The sequence below is a fragment of the Aegilops tauschii genome, chromosome 6 (genome assembly GCF_002575655.3).
Source record: "Aegilops tauschii subsp. strangulata cultivar AL8/78 chromosome 6, Aet v6.0, whole genome shotgun sequence".
NCBI lineage: Eukaryota > Viridiplantae > Streptophyta > Magnoliopsida > Poales > Poaceae > Aegilops > Aegilops tauschii.
Window position 1 is genome coordinate 484,165,829 of NC_053040.3, and position 22,120 is coordinate 484,187,948.

The window sequence follows — 22,120 nt, forward strand, 5'->3', positions numbered from 1 at the left end:
AAATCGCAAAATGATTCCTGAATATTCTTTGGACCTTGGCACACCTTCCCAAGCAAAAATATTGCATGACTTTTTGTAATATTTTTTCTATAGAAAATAATTTCTCTTCTGGTTCATAAATGCACTTTGTACAACAAGTGCATTTTTCCTTGATCTTTTGGCCCTGATTGTTCTTGAGCCTAATTACCCTCCTAAGAAACCCTTAACCCCAGGAGATAAGCTCTAATTGCCATGTAGAAGCTAGCCAAACTTGGCGACCAAGTTCCTAGTCAGAAACTTGCCAAGTTGGTTGCGTCAAATCTGGTCGGCCTGGTGATGTGTCCTTAGCTCCTCTAGACTAAACACTGCGTGGACTTTAACCCAGACATGGTTTGGCTGCGCGTGGGCGCCGTTGTGACCATGCCAGGGCGGAGACCGCGTGAGGACACAACGTCTGGCACGTGTTCGACACGCTCTGGGTAGCGCCAACACTTCTGTTCGGCGCGTGCTCGAGCCAGAGCTCGCCGACGACTGCCGCGCCGCGCCACCAGCCTCGACCCATCATCCATGATCCCTCCCTGGCGCTCGCTGACGCCGGAGATGCCGCAGCGAGCACGGGCACGTCGCGGCCAAACGCCACAGTGCGCTCGTGCCCTTGTCCTCTTCTCCACTGCTCCCTGTGCTCGTCCGCGAGCGTGGACAACCTCCGCCTTGACACTGAAACCTTGCCCCCTTACACTGGCGCCTTTCGTCGCCGTTCGCCGACTTCTAGAGCACTCCGGCGGCGCGACATTACCCCCCTCTCGCTCCGGCTATATATAGAGCCCCTCTCCTCGCTTCCAAGCCTCACACCACTCCTCACCACAGCCACGACCACGTAGGAGCACCGTAGCCCGGTCGGGTAGGCCTCTGGCAGTCGACCCCGACCAGAGATCTCCGGAGACCTCCGCAGCCCAGCCACCTCGCTCCGGTGCCCCTCGAGCTCGACCAACCTCTCGGGCATGGCATTGGGGATCCTCCGGTGCCGCCTGGACGCTGCTGAGCCCTCGGAGCCGCCTCTCACCGTCGCCTTCTTCCTCTCCGGCAAGTGTCGTCCGCCACCGTCGCTTGCGAGCTTGACTGCGAGCAGCTCCGGCCATCCCACGGCAAGCCACGGGTACGGGCAGGTGCGCCGTGGAAGCCTCTTCGTTTCTATCCCTCTGGTTTAGCCCCAAACCCACTCCTCACCGGCGTAAGTTCCGGCGAAGCACCATCGCGCTCTGATCTTTCTCTCCCTCTCTCTCTCTCTCTCTCCTGACAGGTGGGGCCCAGCGTCAGCCTCACCACTCGCGCCCGAAGCGGTACGAGTGGATGCGTACTCCCTCTTTATGCCTTCGAAGTCACCCCCCAGGATTTTCTGAATTATTCAAATTTAATCAGATTTTGACTAAAATTTGACCAGCCACAACTTCTAGCCTATAAGTCCAAATGAGTTGATTCTTTTTGCATCGTCTTTATTTCAGAAAGCTCTAGCAGCACACCGAAATGTGGATTTTTTTCCTTGCTGTCTAGAATTTTTGGTGATTTTCAGATTGGTTTTTGATATTTGTTTTTGTATTTTTTAAATATTTTCAGAAGCAGAGACTTGTCTTGAAGCCAACCAGGAGGAGTGTGATCCTCCTCTGCACTAAGGCAAGCCACACCAGCATTTGGATGGTGTTATTTCAATATCTATGATTTTCTACTTGAATATGAGTTCTTATTTGCATTTAAAAATTTGCTAAATAAATTTTGTTAGGTGCTAGTTACTTTATCATGCTTGAAATGCTTGTTTAAGTTACTGGTTGAATGCATGGACTAGTTTGGTCAAGTAGAATAAAAATTTGCCTTAGTTATATTGCTATGATAAATAATGATAGTTCTTTTATTAAGTGATATATTCATATGAATTATGAGTTAATCAAAATATTGCATGATAATAAAAATGAGGTAGAACGAGTAAAGTTTTTTATCCTGAGTAGTCCAAGATAATTATGTTGATCCGTATCTATGAGTTGCTAGCTTTGCATGTCGATTAGTTGCATGACCATGGCATAGTATGGGTTTTTATATAAAGTTTTTATTTCAAAGTTAAACCTGATTAAGTCCAACTTGAATATAATGCTGATCACGTCATGGTGCCACCGAATCGGGTTTACGTAGTGCGACCACATTTACCTTATGGGGGGGGTCTTGATTCGGTCCTTTGTTGTGCCTCTCACCGGTGCCTCCCGCGAGGGAAGGTTATGGGCGTGCATAACCTGGCCCGGTAAGCAGACATAACCTTGTGTGCTCGTTTTGTTTTTATGGTACCTTGTCCCCGTTTGGGACCGTTTTTGCCATGACGGTGGCCGTTGGTGCCATTAGTAGGCACGGGGCCACCCAAGACCTAGCCCCGAGAGGGAGTTGGTCGGAGTGGCTGATAGAGTGTCACAACAAGGGGAGGGTTTCGTCGGAACGCCGTTGGTCCACCCGAATGGGAGTGCGAGGCCATGGGTTCCGTGGTGTGGGTAAAGTGCGCTACCTCTGCAGAGTGTATTTAATCTATCGATAGCCGCGTCCTCGGTTATGGGCATTGCTCGGAAGTAAGTCACACCATGGATCAACTCTTATAATTAATCATGGACACTAAATGATTGTTGTTGGCACTGGCTTCGTGATGATTCATGAACTCATGAGTTGCATCATGAGTGATTGGTTTCAGTTGTGACCCAGGTATGGTCACCGTTCGGTTACAAGGTAACTCGTCTGGTAAGCGAGTCCGCGAGACTTGGTGCATATGTTGGTTTCACCACATCACTAGTATTTCTCGTATTGCATTAACCTGATTAATTGTCATGATATTGTTTGTCATCGTGCTTATGTTTGTTGTGAGCTTGCAATTACATTCAATGTACTGACCTGGCGTGTCATGCTAGCTTTCAGGCAAGTCGGTTCGCATCGGAGCACATCTCGCGTCTAGGCCGTGTCCACGTCGGTGTCCTGGTGCTATGGAGTTTCCACTTCGTCGTTCTTCCGCTGCCGTGTACTTTGTGTGATCGAGGCCCTCGTCATGTTCATTAAATAATGTACATACTGTCCAGCCGCACCGAGTGTGCCGCTTGGCCTCGTATCTCGATGTAATATGAGACTTATGTAATCCGCTAGCTTCAATAAAGCGGTTGTTTCTGTACCATGTTGTTGTGTATTGCCAGAAGACTTGATCTATGGGCTGGCAATGCAAGGTAAACCGGTTGCTCTGAGCCGGGGTGACACAGGCGTCTACTTCCAGCCGAGTTTTCGTCTTGCGGCGGTAAGAAATTAGATGAAATGTAACAACTATTTTATTTTTAGTGTTGGCATTACTGCATTGTGTCATTTTTCTTTTTTTACACAGATCGTCCCATGCAATGTGAGGTTGAAATTCAACAAGCTGACAGGAGACACTGTGACATTTGAGGCTCCTGGGGGGCCATATGATGTCTTCTACGCAACCTTCTCCTTCTAGACGTTGTTGGGCCTCCAAGTGCAGAGGTTTGTAGGACAGTAGCAAATTTCCCTCAAGTGGATGACCTAAGGTTTATCAATCCGTTGGAGGCGTAGGTTGAAGATGGTCTCTCTCAAACAACCCTGCAACCAAATAACAAAGAGTCTCTTGTGTCCCCAACACACCCAATACAATGGTAAATTGTATAGGTGCACTAGTTCGGCGAAGAGATGGTGATACAAGTGCAATATGGATGGTAGATATAGGTTTTTGTAATCTTAAAATATAAAAACAGCAAGGTAACTAATGATAAAAGTGAGCGTAAACGGTATTGCAATGCTAGGAAACAAGGCCTAGGGTTCATACTTTCACTAGTGCAAGTTCTCTCAACAATAATAACATAATTGGATCATATAAATATCCCTCAACATGCAACAAAGAGTCACTCCAAAGTCGCTAATAGCGGAGAACAAACGAAGAGATTATGGTAGGGTACGAAACCACCTCAAAGTTATTCTTTCCGATCTATAAGTGTCACAAACAGCCCAAGAGTTCGTAGTAAAATAACACCTTAAGACACACATCAACCAAAACCCTAATGTCACCTAGATACTCCAATGTCACCTCAAGTATCCGTGGGTATGATTATACGATATGCATCACACAATCTCAAATTCATCTATTCAACCAACACATAGCCCCAAAGTTTCTACCGGAGAGTCAAGACGAAAACGTGTGGCAACCCCTATGCATAGGTAACCCCTATGCATAGGTTCATGGGCGGAACCCGCAAGTTGATCACCAAAACATACATCAAGTGGATCAATAGAATACCCCATTGTCACCACGGGTATCCCACGCAAGACATACATCAAGTGTTCTCAAATCTTTAAAGACTCAATCCGATAATATAACTTCAAAGGGAAAACTCAATCCATTACAAGAGAGTAGAGGGGGAGAAACATCATAAGATCCAACTATAATAGCAAAGCTCGCGATACATCAAGATCGTATCACCTCAAGAACACGAGAGAGAGAAATCAAACACATAGCTACTGGTACATACCCTCAGCCCCGAGGGTGAACTACTCCCTCCTCGTCATGGAGAGCGCCGGGATGATGAAGATGGCCACCGGTGAGGGATCCCCCCTCCGGCAGGGTGCCGGAACAGGGTCCCGATTGGTTTTTGGTGGCTACAGAGGCTTGCGGCGGCGGAACTCCCGATCTATTCTGTTCCCCGAAGGTTTTAGGGTATATGGGAATATATAGGCGAAAGAAGTCGGTAAGGGGAGCCACGAGGGGCCCATGAGGGTGGAGGGCGCGCCCCCCTGCCTAGTGCTCCCCTCGTTGATCCCCTAACGTGCACTCAAAGTCTCCCGTATTGCTTTCTTTCAAAAAATAACTTTTCCGAAGGTTTCATTCCGTTTGGACTCCGTTTGATATTCCTTTTCTTCGAAACACTGAAACAAGGGAAAAACAAGAACTGGCACTGGGCTCTGGGTTAATAGGTTAGTCCGAAAAATAATATAAAAGTGTTTAATAAAGCCCATAAACATCCAAAACAGATAATATAATAGCATGGAACAATCAAAAATTATAGATACGTTGGAGACGTATCAGCATCCCCAAGCTTAATTCCTGCTCGTCCTCGAGTAGGTAAATGATAAAAACAGAATTTTTGATGTGGAATGCTACCTAACATATTTATCAATGTAATTTTCTTTATTGTGGCATGAATATTCAGATCCATAAGATTCAAGACAAAAGTTTAATATTGACATAAAAATAATAGTACTTCAAGCATACTAACTAAGCAACTATGTCTTCTCAAAATAACATGGCCAAAGAAAGTCATCCCTACAAAATCATATAGTCTGGCTATGCTCTATCTTCACCACACAAAGTATTTAAATCATGCACAACCCCAATGACAAGACAAGCAATTGTTTCATACTTTTGGTGTTCTCAAACTTTTTCAATCTTCACGCAATACATGAGCGTGAGCCATGGACATAGCACTATATGTGGAATAAAATGGTGGTTGTGGAGAAGGCAAAAAGGAGGGAGAAGAAAGTCTCACATCAACTAGGCGTATCAACGGGCTATGGAGATGCCCATAAATAGATATAAATGTGAGTGAGTAGGGATTGCCATGCAACGGATGCACTAGAGCTATAAGTATATGAAAGCTCAACAAAATAAACTAAGTGGGTGTGCATCCAACTCGCTTGCTCACGAAGACCTAGGGCATTTTGAGGAAGCCCATCATTGGAATATACAAGCCAAGTTATATAATGAAAGATTCCCACTAGTATATGAAAGTGACAACATAAGACACTCTCTATCATGAAGATCATAGTGCTACTTTGAAGCACAAGTGTGGTAAAAGGATACTAGCATTGTCCCTTCTCTCTTTTTCTCTCATTTTTTTATTTTATTTTTTTGTTTGGGCTTTTTCTCTTTTTTTATGGCCTCTTTTTTCCCTTTTTTTATTTTATTTTATTTTTTGTCCGGAGTCTCATCCCGACTTGTGGGGGAATCATAGTCTCCATCATCCTTTCCTCACTTGGACAATGCTCTAATAATGATGATCATCACACTTTTATTTACTTACAACTCAAGAATTACAACTCGATACTTAGAACAAAATATGACTCTATATGAATGCCTCCGGCGGTGTATCGGGATGTGCAATGACTCATGAGTGACATGTATGAAAGAATTTAGGTAAGGTGGCTTTGCCACAAATACGATGTCAACTACATGATCATCGAAAGCAATATGACAATGATGGAGCGTGTCATAATAAACGGAACGGTGGAAAGTTGCATGGCAATATATCTCGAAATAGCTATGGAAATGCCATAATAGGTAGGTATGGTGGCTGTTTTGAGGAAGGTATATGGTGGGTGTATGATACCGGCGAAAAGTGCGCGGTATTAGAGAGGCTAGCAATGATGGAAGGGTGAGAGTGCGTATAATCCATGGACTCAACCTTAGTCATAAAGAACTCACATACTTATTGCAAAAATCTATTAGTTATCGAAACGAAGTACTACGCGCATGCTCCTAGGGGGATAGATTGGTAGGAAAATACCATCACTCGTCCCCGACCGCCACTCATAAGGAGGACAATCAATAAATAAATCATGCTCCGACTTCATCACATAACGGTTCACCATACGTGCATGCTACGGGAATCACAAACTTTAACACAAGTATCTCTCAAATTCACAACTACTCAACTAGCATGACTCTAATATCACCATCTTCATATCTCAAAACAATCATAAAGAATAAAACTTCTCATAATATTCAATGCACTTTATATGAAAGTTTTTATTATATCCCTCTTGGATGCCCATCATATTAGGACTAAATTCATAACCAAAGCAAATTACCATGCTGTTCTAAATACTCTCAAAATAATATAAGTGAAGCATGAGAGTTCATATATTTCTTCAAAATGAAACCACCGCCGTGCTCTAAAAGGGTATAAGTGAAGCACTAGAGCAAACAACAAACTACTCCAAAAGATATAAGTGAAGATCAATGAGTAGTCGAATAATTATGTAGCTATGAGAAGACTCTCTCATTTAAGAATTTCAGATCTTGGTATTTTATTTAAACAGCAAGCAAAGCTAAAGAAAATAAAATGACGCTCCAAGCAAAACACATATCATGTGGTGAATAAAAATATAGCTCCAAGTAAAGTTACCGATGAACGAAGACGAAAGAGGGGATGCCATCCGGGGCATCCCCAAGCTTAGGCTCTTGGATGTCCTTGAATATTACCTTGGGGTGCCTTGGGCATCCCCAAGCTTAGGCTCTTGCCACTCCTTATTCCATAGTCCATCGAATCTTCACCCAAAACTTGAAAACTTCACAACACAAAACTCAACAGAAAACTCGTAAGCTCCGTTAGCGAAAGAAAACAAAACACCACTTCAAGGTACTGTAATGAACTCATTCTTTATTTATATTGGTGTCAAACCTACTGTATTCCAACTTCTCTATGGTTTATAAACTATTTTACTAGCCATAGAGTCATCAAAATAAGCAAACAACACACGAAAAACAGAATCTGTCAAAAACAGAACAGTCTGTAGTAATCTGTAACTAACGCAAACTTCTGGAACTCAAAACATTCTACCAAAATAGGACGACCTAGATAATTTGATTATTGATCTGCTGAAATTAGAATCAGCATTTTATCACGTTCTGGTGATTTTTAACAATTGTTTTTTGTGAACAGAAGGTTTCTGGAATTTTCAGCAAGATCAAATAATTATCATCCAAGAAGATCCTATAGGTCTTACTTGGCACAAACACTAAATAAATCATAAAACCACATCTAACCAGAGGCTAGATAGATTATTTATTCCTAAACAGAACCAAAAAGCAAGAAACTAAAATAAAGTTGGGTTGCCTCCCAACAAGCGCTAACGTTTAACGCCCCTAGCTAGGCATGATGATTTCAATGATGCTCACATAAAAGATAAGAATTGAAACATAAAGAGAGCATAATGAAGAATATGACTAGCACATTTAAGTCTAACCAACTTCCTATGCATAGGGATTTTGTGAGCAAACAACTTATGGGAACAAGAATCAACTTGCATAGGAAGGTAAAACAAGCATAACTTCAAAACTTTAAGCACATAGAGAGGAAACTTGATATTATTGCAATTCCTACAAGCATACATTCCTCCCTCATAATAACTTTCAGTAGCATCATGAATGAATTCAACAATATAACCAGCACCTAAATCATTCTTTTCATGATCTGCTTGCATAGAAATTTTACTACTCTCCACATAAGCAAAATTCTTCTCATTCGGAATAGTGGGAGTATCAAAAGAGACTTGAATACTATAAATTGTTTCCACATTAAAAGATTAATGTTCAAAAAAAGGGTAATCATAATCATGACAATTTTGATAAATATAATCATCACTACTTCTTATAGCATAAGTTTCATCACAATAATCATCATAAGTAGCAACTTTGTTCTCATCATAATCGATTGAAACCTCTTCCAACATAGTGGACTCATCACTAAATAAAGTCATGACCTCTCCAAATCCACTTTCATAAATATTATAAGATTCAACATCCTCCAAAATAGTGGGATCATTACTTCCTAAAGTTGACACTCTTCCAAACCAACTTTCATCAATATAATCAGCATAGGTAGAAGGCATGCTATCATCATAACAACTTTGCATATCAAAACTTGGGAGGCTAAAAATATCATCATTATTAAACATAGCATCCCCAAGCTTGGGACAAACATTAATTTCAGCAAATATATTCTCAAATATGTCATCCTCATCAAACATAGCTTCCCCAAGCTTGGGCCTTTTCATATCATAAGCATAATCACTCTCATCATTAATAGTATGGATAGCACCAATAGTATAGCAATTATCATATTCTTCCAAGCAAGTGCCAAAACGATTTTCAAGATCATAAGAAGTATCATTATCTTCCCAATCATAATGATCACAACAAGCAATAGGCATAACAAGATCATCATCAAGTGCATCATCTTCCATAATTATTTTTGATTCATTTTCATGGGGCACAACAATAATAGGAGCAACATTATTTGGGAGAGATATCTTTTTACCTCTCTTACCTTTTCTTTTCTTCTTCTTCACCACACCATGTGTGGGTTCAATCCTCTTTTTGGAGATCCTTATTAATGAGATTGGTTGAATAGAAGGCTCCTCCTCGTTACCTGATTCATCATAAGAAATAATAGGAGGATATTGGGAAGTCTCTTCCCTTTCTTTAGTATTCTCTTCATCTTCTATTTGTTTTCTTTTCTTTATGTAGTTGGCAATATAAGGATTTCCAATGCAATTCACCATGCAATACATATAAATTTCCTCTAGATCAAAATGAAGAACTCTATCAAGGGCAAATTCTGGAATGACCTTAGTTATACGTTTCATTTCTTCATAACCCAAGAGAAAACTAAGTTCATTATGATGTGTAAGGGAAATCAAGTCATCACAATTTTTGGACACGATACGATCATGAAACAATTTGCATTGGGTACTGAAATGATCATGTTCATTGCAAAGTTCACAAGTACGGCTAAGAAAAAATAAATTTTCAGCACAAACATCTAGCCTTTCTTGCAACAATTTAGTTTCTAAATGCTTATGCCTCTTGCAATATCTATCTTCCCTATTTGGTGTGTACTTGCAAACCCAATACACTCCACAAAAATCGACATGCTTATAAGAGATATTTTCATCATGACTAGTGCAATCATCATTAGTACTATCGATATTCAAGGAGTTCATACTAACAACATTGCAATCATGCTCATCATTCATATATTTTATGCCAAGCATTCTGTGTAATTCTTCTTCTAGTACTTTGGCACAATTTTCCTTTCCATCATACTCACGAAAGATATTAAAAAGATGAAGCGTATGAGACAAACTCAATTCCATTTTTTTGTAGTTTTTTTTATAGACTAAACTAGTGATAAAACAAGAAACTAAAAGATTCAATTGCAAGATCTAAAGATATACCTTCAAGCACTCACCTCCCCGGCAGCGGCGCCAGAAACTGCTTGATGTCTACTACGCAACCTTCTCCTTGTAAACGTTGTTGGGCCTCCAAGTGCAGAGGTTTGTAGGACAGTAGCAAATTTCCCTCAAGTGGATGACCTAAGGTTTATCAATCCGTGGGAGGCGTAGGTTGAAGATGGTCTCTCTCAAACAACCCTGCAACCAAATAACAAAGAGTATCTTGTGTCCCCAACACACCCAATACAATGGTAAATTGTATAGGTGCACTAGTTCGGCGAAGAGATGGTGATACAAGTGCAATATGGATGGTAGATATAGGTTTTTGTAATCTTAAAATATAAAAACAGCAAGGTAACTAACGATAAAAGTGAGCGTAAACGGTATTGCAATGCTAGGAAACAAGGCCTAGGGTTCATACTTTCACTAGTGCAAGTTCTCTCAACAATAATAACATAATTGGATCATATAAATATCCCTCAACATGCAACAAAGAGTCACTCCAAAGTCGCTAATAGCGGAGAACAAACGAAGAGATTATGGTAGGGTACGAAACCACCTCAAAGTTATTCTTTCCGATCAATCCATTGGGCTATTCCTATAAGTGTCACAAACAGCCCTAGAGTTCGTAGTAAAATAACATCTTAAGACACACATCAACCAAAACCCTAATGTCACCTAGACACTCCAATGTCACCTCAAGTATCCGTCGGTATGATTATACGATATGCATCACACAATCTCAAATTCGTCTATTCAACCAACACATAGAACCTCAAAGAGTGCCCCAAAGTTTCTACCGGAGAGTCAAGACGAAAATGTGTGCCAACCCCTATGCATAGGTTCATGGGCGGAACCCGCAAGTTGATCACCAAAACATACATCAAGTGGATCAATAGTATAACCCATTGTCACCACGGGTATCCCACGCAAGACATACATCAAGTGTCCTCAAATCCTTTAAAGACTCAATCCGATAATATAACTTCAAAGGGAAAACTCAATCCATTAAAAGAGAGTAGAGGGGGAGAAACATCATAAGATCCAACTATAATAGCAAAGCTCGCGATACATCAAGATCGGATCACCTCAAGAACATGAGAGAGAGAAATCAAACGCATAGCTACTGGTACATACCCTCAGCCCCGAGGGTGAACTACTCCCTCCTCATCATGGAGAGCGCCGGGATGCTGAAGATGGCCACTGGTGAGGGATCCCCCCCTCCAGCAGGGTGCCGGAACAGGGCCCCGATTGGTTTTTGGTGGCTATAGAGGCTTGCGGCGGCGGAACTCCCGGTCTATTCTGTTCCCCGAAGGTTTTAGGGTATATGAGAATATATAGGCGAAAGAAGTCGGTAAGGGGAGCCACGAGGGGCCCACGAGGGTGGAGGGCGTGCCTAGGGGGGTGGGCGCGCCCCCCTGCCTCGTGCTCCCCTCGTTGATCCCCTGACGTGCACTCCAAGTCTCCCGTATTGCTTTCTTTCCAAAAATAACTTTTCTGAAGGTTTCATTCCGTTTGGACTCCGTTTGATATTCCTTTTCTTCAAAACACTGAAACAAGGGAAAAACAGGAACTGGCACTGGGCTCTGGGTTAATAGGTTAGTCACAAAAATAATATAAAAGTGTTTAATAAAGCCCATAAACATCCAAAACAAATAATATAATAGCATGGAACAATGAAAAATTATAGATACGTTGGAGACGTATCACCGTACACTATGGAGGTCGAGAAAGGACGCAATATGTCGTAGATTGGAGGAGATGGATGGGCCCGTTTCCTCGCCCACATGCGTCTTACTGGTGGTGAGTTGATCAGCTTCTCCTTCAGAGCAGAAAGACCCAAGCTGGCTGTCATTTATATCAACCTGGTGGAAGATGATGAAGATGACGAAGATGATGAAGATAATGAGGACCCACTTGATGAAGATGATGACAACCCACTTCATGAAGCCATCGTAGCTCAAAGAATGAGGCTGAGCGAGGAGGAGGTGTGCAACCTATGGGACATAATTCCGCCACGTGATGACTTTGTCGGGGTGCCATTCGTGACCCGCCTGACAAGTACCATGGTCGATCGGCATGAAATGGTATGTTATACTGACTGTAGTAATTTGATGATATATATATATGCTTTATTGTTATACTTACAAATGCAAATTATCCGATGATATGCTTAGTGAATCCGATGATATGCTTAGTGCAGAGTCCAATGATATGCTTTGTGGAATCTAGTCGATGATATGCTTTAGTGTAGAGTCAGATCACATGCTTATTAGTGTAGAATCCAAGGAACTATTAATAGTGTAGATAATCCATATATACTTATTAGTAGAATTCATGCTTAATTAGTACAAATGCGTAGTACTGTGTCTTTTGATAGTGTAGAAATCTATACTTAATAGAAATATATTTGCAAGAGTATGTGCGAGGCCATTTATTAATTGATATGTTTTTCTTATTCAGAAATTGCCAAAGAACCTATCTGTGAGTTGTGGTGTCGAGCCTGATGAAGAAGGCTCAGCTGGACTACGCCTTACCGCAAGGGGCTCTGTCACAACCTGTACTTACCGCATGGACACAGACGGTCGCACACACTTAAACTCGGTTGGGTGGAAGAGATTCCTCGTTGGCAAGAATCTTCGTGTTGGACAGGCTATCCTAATTACTATCAGGAACGCCCACCGCCCAGGCTTCAGGATGATGATCGTCGTCGATATCATCTAGAACAACATGTGTGTGTGTGGCTATATCATGTAGAACTACATATGATGATCGTCGTCGATATCATCTAGAACTACATATGATGATCGTCGTCGATATCACCTTGTACTGCTTGAGGATGCATGTAGACTATATATGAAATTGTTATCTAGTACTCCCTCCGTTCCAAATTACTCGTCGTGGTTTCAGTTCAAATTTGAACTAAAACCACGACGAGTAATTTGGAACGGAGGTAGTACTACCTAATACCTATAATGCTTTATGAAATTGATATCTAGTAGTACCTAGTATCTGGAAATTGCAGTTTATTGAAACTGAAACTGGGTAGGAAGGGGGGGTGATGAAACACATAGTAGCGGCGCGGGGCTAGGAAAGCGCTACAGCTAATTAATAGTAGCGTGTTCTGGAAAAGCGCTGCAGATATAGTCAATAGTAGTAGCGCGGGTACAGACCGCGCTTCTACTAACAGTTAGCTGTAGCGCCTTATTAGTAGCGCGGCTGCCCGCGCTGCTGATATCCCCAAAACCCGCGCTACCACTAGGGTTTTCCCTAGTAGTGCCATCATCGCGACAACGATCTACACCAAAAACTTCACCACCATCATCACCAACTCTTCCCCCCTCTATGCAGCGGTGTAACCCCTCTTTTACCTGCTGTAATCTCTACTTAAACATGGTGCTCAACGCTATATATTATTTTCCAATGACGTATGGCTATCCTATGATGTTTGAGTAGATCCGTTTTCTCCTATGGGTTAATTGATGATCGTGATTGGTTTGAGTTGCATGTTTTATTATTGGTGTTGTCCTATGGTGCCCTCCATGTCGCGCAAGCATGAGGGATCCCTGCTGTAGGGTTTGCAATATGTTCATGATTTTCTTATGGTGGGTGGCGTGAGTGACAGAAGCACAGACCCAAGTAAGTAAGTTGTTTGCGTGTGGGAGTAAAGAGGACTTGATGCCTTATAATGCTATGGTTGGGTTTTACCTTAATGATCTTTAGTAGTTGCGGATGCTTGCTAGAGTTCCAATCATAAGTGCATATGATCCAAGGAGAGAAAGTATGTTAGCTTATGCCTCTCCCTCATACAAAATTGCAATAATGATTATCGGTCTAGTTATCGATTGCCTAGGGACAAATAACCTTCTCCTTGCAAAAAGCTCTCTACTAAAACTAACTTAGTTGTGTCTTTATCCAAACAGCCCCTAGCTTTTATTACATGCTCTTTATTATCTTGCAAACATATCCTATCACACCTACAAAGTACTTCTAGTTTCATACTTGTTCTAGGTAAAGCGAACGTAAAGCGTGCGTAGAGTTGTATCGGTGGTCGATAGAACTTGAGGGAATATTTGTTCTACCTTTAGCTCCTCGTTGGGTTTGACACTCTTATTTATCGAAAAAGTCTACAAACGATCCCCTATACTTGTGGGTTATCAGTATTCAATCCGATAAACGAAATCTCAAAGGGAAAACTCAATTCATCACAACAAGATAGAAATGGAGGAACACCATATGATCCAACTATATTGACAAAGCCCGCGATACATCAGGATCGTGACATCTCAAGAACACGAGAGAGAGAGAGAGAGAGAGAGAGAGAGAGATTAAACACATAGCTACTGGTACAAACCCTCAGCCCCGAGGGTGGACTACTCCCTCCTCATCATGGCGGTCAACGGGATGATGAAGATGGCCACCGGTGATGATTTCCCACTCCGACAGAGTACCAGAATGGGGTCTAGATTGATTTTTCATGGCTACAGAGGCTTGCGGCGGCGGAACTTCTGATTTAGGGTCATTTCTGATGGTTTTCCTATTTATAGGATTTTTTGGCGTCGATTTCACGCGAAGGTGGGCCTCGAGGTGGGCACAACCCACCTGGGCGCGCCTGGACCTCCTGGCGCGCCCAGGTGTCTTGTGCTCACCTCCTTCACCTTCTGGTCCTCCGACGAAGCTTCTAGTGCCTCTTTTGTTCAGAAAAAAACATCAAAAAGTCTCGTTGCATCTGGAGAACTTTTATTTCTGCACAAAAAACAACACGATGGTAGTTCTGCTGAAAACAACGTTACTCCAGGTTAGTTCCATCCAAATCATACCAAAACCATATAAAATTGTCGTAAGCATGGCATGAATACTTCATAAATTATAGATATGTTGGAGACGTATCAAAGCCCTCCGTGATCAACCCCCTCCAACAGAGTACTCGAGAAGGCCTCCAGATGGGATCGCAGAAGAACAGAGACTTGCGGCGGCGGAGAAAGTGTTTCTGGTGGATCTCTGATGTATTGGGAATATTTGAGAATTTATAGAGACGGAATTAGGTCAAGGGGTGTCACGATGGCCCCACAAGCCTCGTGGGTGCCGCCTGGGGCGCACCTCCCGAGCTTGTCGCTCCCTCATGACTTCTCAGGCTTTCTCCCGAAGCTTCTAGGGTCTCTCTGGGTCTAGAAAACATCATCAAAATGTTTTGTAGCGTTTGGACTCCGTTTGGTACTGATTTTCTGAAAAGCTAAATACTAGCAAAAAACAGCAACTGGCACTTGACACAAGGTTAATAGGTTAGTCCCCAAAAATGATACATAATTGCATATAAAACATCCAAGATTGGTACTATAACAACATCGAACAATCGAAAATTATAGATACGCTGGAGACGTATCAGGAACTATGCTTCACAGCTGGACAAAACAGATTATTATAATCAATGCCTGGTATCTGATTGAAGCCCTTAGCCAGTAACCTTGCCTTAAACCTCGCAAACTCACTAGGAGACAAACCCTTCTTTCTTTTGAAGATCCATTTGCAGTGAATTGTCTTCTTTTGTTTAGGTAAGCGCACAACATCTCATGTGCCATTTTTCTCAAGTGACTCTATCTCTTCCTGCATAGCAGTAGTCCACTTCTCACAGTCACGGAAAAAACTACTTCAGTGTATGTGGACGGCTCACGCATGGATGTTCTCAACCTATTCTGCACAACTGAAAGCATAATGAACAATGTCACACTCTTCAATTAGGCTTTAGTTTTCTTAATGACTCTCTTTCTCCTGCCATCCGCACGAGACAGAATTTGTAGCTGCAAAAAAGGGGGTGAGTACTGCACATCATCATCATCATCATCATCATGAACCTCTGTATTTGGAGCATCATCTACATTATCATCAACATGTGCATCTAAAGAAACATCATCATTATCAGCAATTACATTTTCCTCCTCATCAAGGTTCTCCACATGCACAGTAACTCCGTGTGGCTCTACATCAAAAGTATCGGTGGACAAATCATCATGATACATAACAGATTCATTGAAAACAACACTTCTGCTCACAGAAACCTTATTAGTTTCAGGATTCCATAACATGTATCCTTTTACTACTGAAGTGTAACCAACAAACACACATTTAATAGCTCTAGACTCAAGTTTTACATTTTCAACGTGTGCATATCTAGTGCAACTGAAAACTCTCAACTATGAATAATCAGTCGGTGTACAAGACCAGGCCACTGCGAGCTTGCCACTGGGCTATTGCCCAGTTCTCTTCCGCTCTCAATCTCAACTTATAGAAGTACCTTTGTAAATTTGTCTACAATATGACCGCATGTGTATTCAATAATTTATCAGCCACTCTCTCGCAAAAAAACTGATAATGCACTTCAATGTGCTTCGTTCTGGCATGGAACACTAGGTGTCCCTACAAATACATTGCACCAAGATTATCAGACCATACTGTTGTTGATTTAGGATGAACTAGTGTAAAACCCGCGCTTTGTTGCAGGTACTATTCAATGTTTTTAGTAAATTTTAAATGTAGAAAGTTGCATAAATAAATTGAAATGTTAATTTTTAGTAGTTTAGTATTCAGGCCAATCAAGGCAATTTTAATGGTCGAATCTTTTAGAAGTTACAAACAAAATCTTGTAACGTGTAGTTAATCTACAAGTATGCACTTCTTCTCATTCACCAATGGGCATGCCTTCCTATGAAGGGACATTTTTTCACCATGGACGTGTCTTTTCATGAAGAGACAATGTTTTACTAAGATATGACAATTCGTAGTCATGAGCTGCCAAAATGTATTGGACTTGACTGATCAACAATACAATCTAATTAACCACTTTTCTTTTGAATATGATGTGGCTTAACGTGGATGTTGTATTAGTCAGTTTTAGAAAAAAGAGGGATTACCGAAAGCTCGCAATAACAAATACTGAAGCCATATACCTCGGACGTGCAATTGGCTAGAGATTTGTACTCCCTCCGTCTGGTGAAGAGTGTACATCTAGAAATTTTAGGACAAATTAGGGAGTTAAGTTAAAATGCATTGGAAAGGTGCAAGTCATCATCTCTCTCCTCTTTTATTACCCAACCCCCAATGAGCTAAGTGCATGTAGAAATTAAGAAGACCATGTGTAGATTGCTATTGGTCTTGATTACCGTGTGATGAGAGAGAAGTATTTTTTTCTACTTTAAAATGCATTGGGAAGATAGAAGTACAGTTTTTGTGGACAAATTTTGAAGCTAGATGTACACTCTTCATCGGACGGAGGGAGTACTCAACTAGAATATAGATCTGGACACCTTTGCTTGCTCATGAGTACTCGAGGAAATAATGTTACTTCAAAAGTATTTGCAAAACCGCTTGTTGACCTCCAGTCATCTGGACAACCTTCTCAATCTGCATCAGAGACGGCACTCACCGGACTAGAATATGAACGAATAAGTTTCAATCCCAATGATGATGTGATACCTGAGAATTCTCTTTGCTAGTGTCTAGTGCAAGGTAGTAGGAGAATGCAGAAACTGACAAACTGTTTTAGCAGAGAATGACATATTTAGTCTTGTTAGTATTGCATTTCACTAACTATGCCTCTATACCTAGTGGAATTTACCCCTCCAAGAGCCTCCCCCTGATCCAGTAACATTTTTTATGAAGTTGAAAGATGTGTGGTACCTAGTTTACATTCTTTAGTACCAACACAAGTTAGCAAATCTGTAAAAAATATTCTTGTCATAACATAATTTCCCACAAACTTCACCACAATTCCCAGAAGATAATGTAGCTATCCCAAGCCCTTTAATGCAATATCATCACATTTCGAAGAGTGCATTATCTGGTCTTTTACGAGAGCTAGTCACAATAATATCATCAACATAAATATCTCCTACTTAAAATGGACCGTAAGATTCTGTATTCGCTCGTCCTTTGTCCAATCTTACATATGTTCTCCCTCTCTCTCTCCATTTTGATTTTGATTTTTTTTTCTAGTGGCTGTGTGCATCACTTGATGTAAAGGTCAGAGATTATCCTCCTTTCTGAAAAAAATAAAAATAATCTTTGTTTATTCTACCCGCTTTCCTTGAAAAATGCATCAACTGCTGCACCTCTTATTGACTTACCATTGTATCCTTTGGTAAGAAAATAACTGCCAACCAAATAAAATCCTTTTTTACACAATCATGTTAATATGATAAGGTAAATCACGGGCTAAGCTACTATTGATACCTCCATTGCAATACACCAGCCATTATCTTCCCAGTTGTGTCCGGCTCCAGCAAGGGAGGGGCGATGGTGGCGGCATGCCTTCGGCTGGCTTCAGTGCTTGTAATCGTCGCTATGTGGTCTATGCATCTGAATGTAATTTTAATTATTTCTGGTATTCGCTGTACTGCCATGATTGAAAAAATAAATTATCTTCCTAGTGTAAATATCTCTAACCCATTCTTGTTGTAAGAGAATAACGAACTATCTGCCTTTCGAGGACTAAAACCAAGTAACCGCTGTTTCGAGACAAGCTTTTTTAAATCATATATATACAGAGGAGCTTTTTAAAATCATATATAAGCTTTATCTAGCTTAACGACGATTATTATAATTAGTATGAAATTGGGACTTTATTTCTTGCCTGGAGTAATAATCAATATATACTCCCTGCTTATTTTAGTGATTATCCCTGCCCTTTTCTCAATAGTGATTGCATCAGGGAGTATAAATCAATATATCCTCAATCTCTGCAGTAATTCCCTATGGCCTGTTGCCCGTTGGTCCATAAAATCCAAAAACAAGCGTGGTCTTAACAATGCAAGAGTCTGCTAATCCTTACTTTGCCTGTAGGCCTGAACGATGAGTTCCGACGAGTCACCCGAGGGCGGGCGGCATGCACATGTGTAGCTACGTCCCTCGTTTTGTCTGCAGGCTGCAGCACTAGGCTATATAATAAGCTCTGACCTCTGAGAGAATGCACACGGCCAGGGCAAGCCAACTGCAAGCTTGCCCAAGAGGGAACTCTCTCATATTTATCATGGCGAGCACCACCAAGGTTGTGGTGATGTTTGGCATTCTTGTTTTCCTGCAGGTGTCATGCGCTGCAGGGGGTGTCTACAACATCCCAGCGGTGATGTCGGTGAACGGATTCCAGGAAGGAGAGGAGGGCGGGCCGGCGAGGTGCGACGGCCAGTACCACAGCGACGACCTCTTGCTGGTGTCGATGACTTCCAAGTGGTACGGGCCCGGCCTCCGGTGCGGCAAGATGATCAGCATCAAGAGCTCGGGTGGGATCACCGTGCAGGCCATGGTGGTGGACGACTGCGAGAATGGCTGCGGCGACAACGAGATCAGCACATCGGCTGCCGTGTGGAAGGCCATGGGGCTCGACACCAGTATCGGTGAGGTGTCTGTCATCTGGTCGGACGTCTAATTGAAACGGCTATTTGCGCTGGTACTTATACAGAACTAAAGACGAGACTGTTCACAGTAAATCGAGCCATTTACTTTCGACTTCAGACTCTTTCCTCAATGTATCAGCGTAGTTACTACTTACCTGCCTTCACGGCGGAGTAGGCAGCTGAATAAAATAACAAACTACATGCACACATACATGCAGACGTACATGCATAATGTGGCGGATAATCTACTTAGTATATTAAGTGCCAATCGAAGTAAGATTGTTTGTTATGGTATAAGCCAGTGTATGCAAGACTATCGAAGTTTGTAGCCCAGGATGAACATATACTTCAACATCATCCAGTAAGAGTTTGGTCTGTATTTTGCTCCTTATAACTACAAATTCTCCCAAATCCTTTGTTCTCCTTTTCCTTTAAAGCTTAAAATAATGAAAGCAGCCTTCCTACTTCATAAAAAAAAATGAAAACTGTACCAGGAAAAGATTCATGGAGTCATTTAGGTTCAAGTACACCGGTAAATAATATAATCTTAACGAACTCGACGTGAATAAAATAACACTATAACACTTACGAGAAAAGGAGACACACACCGGGAGAGCTCCATCCAAACTTAGTTGGCATAGATATGGACCACAACATGTACACGGGTCCCTGCAAAAAAACACGTACACTGGCTTACATGGGTCACCAAATAGGAATAATTTCTTTAACCGCGTGACCATTCATATACCCGTCGTATGTGACAAAAATTTAGACATCGACTCGGCTCATTTCCATACCCCGGCGTGGCGTGGCGTGGCGTGGGCGGTCGTCGGCGGAGGAGGAGCGCGCGTGAATGTCCCTCTTGTTCTCATGCTTATACATGTGGGAAAACAACCTCCTTTATAAATAGGTCTAACTCCTACCAAACTAGCAATGTGGGACTAAACTTTAGTTCCACCTCTTGCCTTGCACGAATGGGTTGAGTGGGCCTCTATGTTTTATTATGAATTTCTAAATTGCTATTGGGCTGACTAAAATAGATTAAATTCTAAGCAGCTAGCTTATAAATGCAAGCGGGAGGTCGCTCAATTGTCATGGCGAACGGGCAAAGGTGGCGGCAATCCTATTTATTTTTCTGCAGGTGGTGTGCACCGTTGCCCGACACCATGCTGATCCACCGACGTCTCTCGCCAGCGTCTAAGGAGAGCAGCGCGGGCTAGCGTCATGGTGGCAAATACCACGACGACAGGGAATCTGTCATGTGGTGTCTACAAAACTGTTCACGGGCGGGGGCCTGTGCGGCATCTTGTTCCGCATCACGAGCACAGAGACCGTGCGCAGCACAATGGCAAAGGTCATGGATGAGTACCACCACTGCCGCGCCGACGAGGTGGGAGCGTCGGCCGGCGTGTGGGGACGCCTCGGGCTCGACACTAATGCCGGCTTGGTGCCCGCTATATTGACCTGGTGAGAGCCGGTGAGGTCATCTGGTGTACAGGCTTGCTGACGAGATAACTTGTTCATGGTAAGGGGGTTAATTATATGTGCAGTCTCTCAATGGCGGACTTGGGGTTAATTGCTCATGATAAAGGAAATAGTGAAATACCGTCATACATGACGCATGCATGGTGTCTGAGCCATATATATGTAGGAGAACAGCTGAATAAAGCAATCTGTGCAAGTCTATTATCTACTTCGTCCATTCCTAAATACTCCCTCCATTCGGAATTACTTGTCTCGAAAATGGATGTATCTAGAACTAAAATACGTCTAGATACATCTATTTCTGCGACAAGTAATTCCGAACGGAGGGAGTATATGTCTTTTTAGAGATTTCAATATAAAGTACATACGGATGTATGTAGACATATTTTAGAGTGTATAGGTTCTCTGATTTTAGTTTGTATGTAGTCTATATTAAAATCTGTAAAAAGACTTATATTTAGGAATGAAGGGAGTATGTTTTAACTAGAAAGCCATGCAATACCCATCTCCTCTTCTCTCTTACAGAAAGAAAGGCGACCTATAAATTGTCCATGGTAGAGCGAGTTGGGGTTAATTATGTGCAATTTCTCGATGGCGGAGTTGGGGTTAATTGTTCATGATAACGGAAGTAGGAAAAATATTGTCATACACGAGCATGCATGATGTCTGAGCCATATATATAGGAGAACAGTTGAATAAAGCAATCTGCACTTATCTGTAGTTGCCAACTAGTGCAAGTCTCTATTCTCTGTTTTTAACTTGTAAAGCGATGCAATACACATCACTTCTCTGTGTTGTGGGGATGTAGTTAGGTCCCAAAGGAATATATATACATCCAAATGAAAGTATTCCGGCTTACTTGTCCTATTGTAAGCAATACTAGACCATGATAGCGCGCCTTGCCGCGCCCGTCCATTTCTAAAAATATATATAATAAATGAAGTTTCATAATACTTGATGGTTGAATTGGAAGGTTGCTATGCTTATCAGCGCCACAATTGTATATCTCAATTTTGTATTCATAATTGCACATTAAAAGGGCAAAAGAGGAGGCACTACTTATCAGCTACCAGATTTTCTCTTTTCACAAAAAATGCACCATATTTTCTCTTTTTTTTGCGGGAAACCATATTTTCTCGTCATGAACAAGGGCCAAAAAAATTAAATGTATGTATGTCTAAGGTGTTATAGGAGAGGAGAAATCAATATCTCAACCTTGCGTTCCAACCGGCAAACCA

The 22,120-nt window shown here is 41.9% G+C and overlaps 1 protein-coding gene across 1 annotated transcript; it reads left to right on the top strand.

Annotated features, from left to right (window-relative positions):
* Positions 1 to 980: 980 nt before the first annotated feature.
* Positions 981 to 19,429, top strand: LOC109779866 (putative ripening-related protein 6). Its single transcript, XM_020338484.1, has 2 exons — positions 981 to 1,145; positions 19,088 to 19,429. Exons 1-2 carry the CDS (start codon positions 981 to 983, stop codon positions 19,427 to 19,429), a joined length of 507 nt encoding a protein of 168 aa, XP_020194073.1.
* Positions 19,430 to 22,120: the final 2,691 nt, after the last annotated feature.